Genomic DNA, 1,121 nt, shown 5'->3' with positions numbered 1-1,121 from the left:
CTAGCCACCATGCGTGTGGACTACGACCAGGTGATGATCAAAGACCTGGATACGTCCAACAACCCCCTGTTACAGAAGAGACGCAAGAGGCCTGCTCCTGGGGCCGTCGAGGAAGGAGAGGGAGGAGGAGAAGGAGGGGACGGAGGGGGAGGAGGAGGGGGTGTAGGAGGAGGAGGAGAAGGAGGGGGTGGAGAAGGAGAAGGAGGAGGAGGAGGAGGGGTTTGTTACAGCCAGTGAGAAGGAGCGGGGTGTTATTACCGATGAGGTGGCAGCACTCTGCCCCCTATTGGCAACAGTCAGTATGACACAAGATTAAGGCTTAGAAGAGAGTTTTGTCTCCTCTTATGCTTTACTCTTTCCAGCACCAGCACATATACATACAGAAATCGCAGTAACTTCCCGCCGAGCTGTAGAAAGAGAGTAATTGAATCTGTTTTTATGTCTGTACTGGACTATGGAGACGTGATCTATCGTCACGCGGCTGTCACTACCTTAAAGGCTCTGGATTCGGTATACCACTCTGCACTCAGATTCATCACTCAAGACAAATATAACACTCACCACTGTGTCTTATATGATAAGGTTGGCTGGACATCTCTCGCAGCCCGCCGAGATTATCACTGGTATCAATTTATATTTAAGGGGATTTCAGGCAAACTCCCCCCCTATATTACTTCCCTGTTGGACTGGAATGTTTCTTCCTATCAAACACGCTCCAGCGAGTGGTTGGTTTGTACGGTCCCTCAAATGTCTACTAAGCTGGGTAGGACAGCCTACGCTTATGATGCTGCTAACACTTGGAACTCTATTCAGAATTCTCTGAAACTGGTCACTCTCCCATCACTCAATGATTTTAAGAACTTGGTTTTTCCCCTCTGTGTCACTTCTTGTAACTGTTTTTAAATTATGTTCCTAATTTTCCTAATTGCTAATGTGTTTTAAATAATCTTTTAACATTTTAGGGTTGGCAGTTATACATGCATACAGCTCTGGAAAAAAGGACACCACTGCATCCGATATCAGTTTCTCTGGTTTTTACTATTTATAGGTAGGCTATGTGTTTGAGTGAAATAAACAGTTTGCGAAGCAATTCCAGCAGGTGGGGGTGCAGCCCAACGAGG

General features: G+C 46.5%; 1 protein-coding gene across 1 annotated transcript in view; it reads left to right on the top strand.

Annotated features, from left to right (window-relative positions):
• The window catches only part of LOC308172995 (MAP kinase-activated protein kinase 3-like), a gene marked incomplete at both ends in the record, with an annotated part of 3,243 nt that extends 2,848 nt beyond the window's left edge, over positions 1–395 (top strand). Inside the window, 2 exons of the mRNA XM_080547964.1 lie at positions 1–162; positions 363–395. The exon at positions 1–162 is cut by the window's left edge and continues 18 nt beyond it. Coding sequence (XP_080404090.1) covers positions 1–162; positions 363–395 — 195 coding nt within the window. The remainder of the gene's footprint in view (positions 163–362) is intronic.
• Positions 396–1,121: the final 726 nt, after the last annotated feature.

Source organism: Nansenia antarctica, assembly GCF_963989245.1.
Source record: "Nansenia antarctica genome assembly, chromosome: 18".
Taxonomy (NCBI): domain Eukaryota; kingdom Metazoa; phylum Chordata; class Actinopteri; order Argentiniformes; family Microstomatidae; genus Nansenia; species Nansenia antarctica.
Note: the sequence above shows the minus strand (reverse complement) of the source record. Positions and strands in the feature narration are given on the sequence as shown.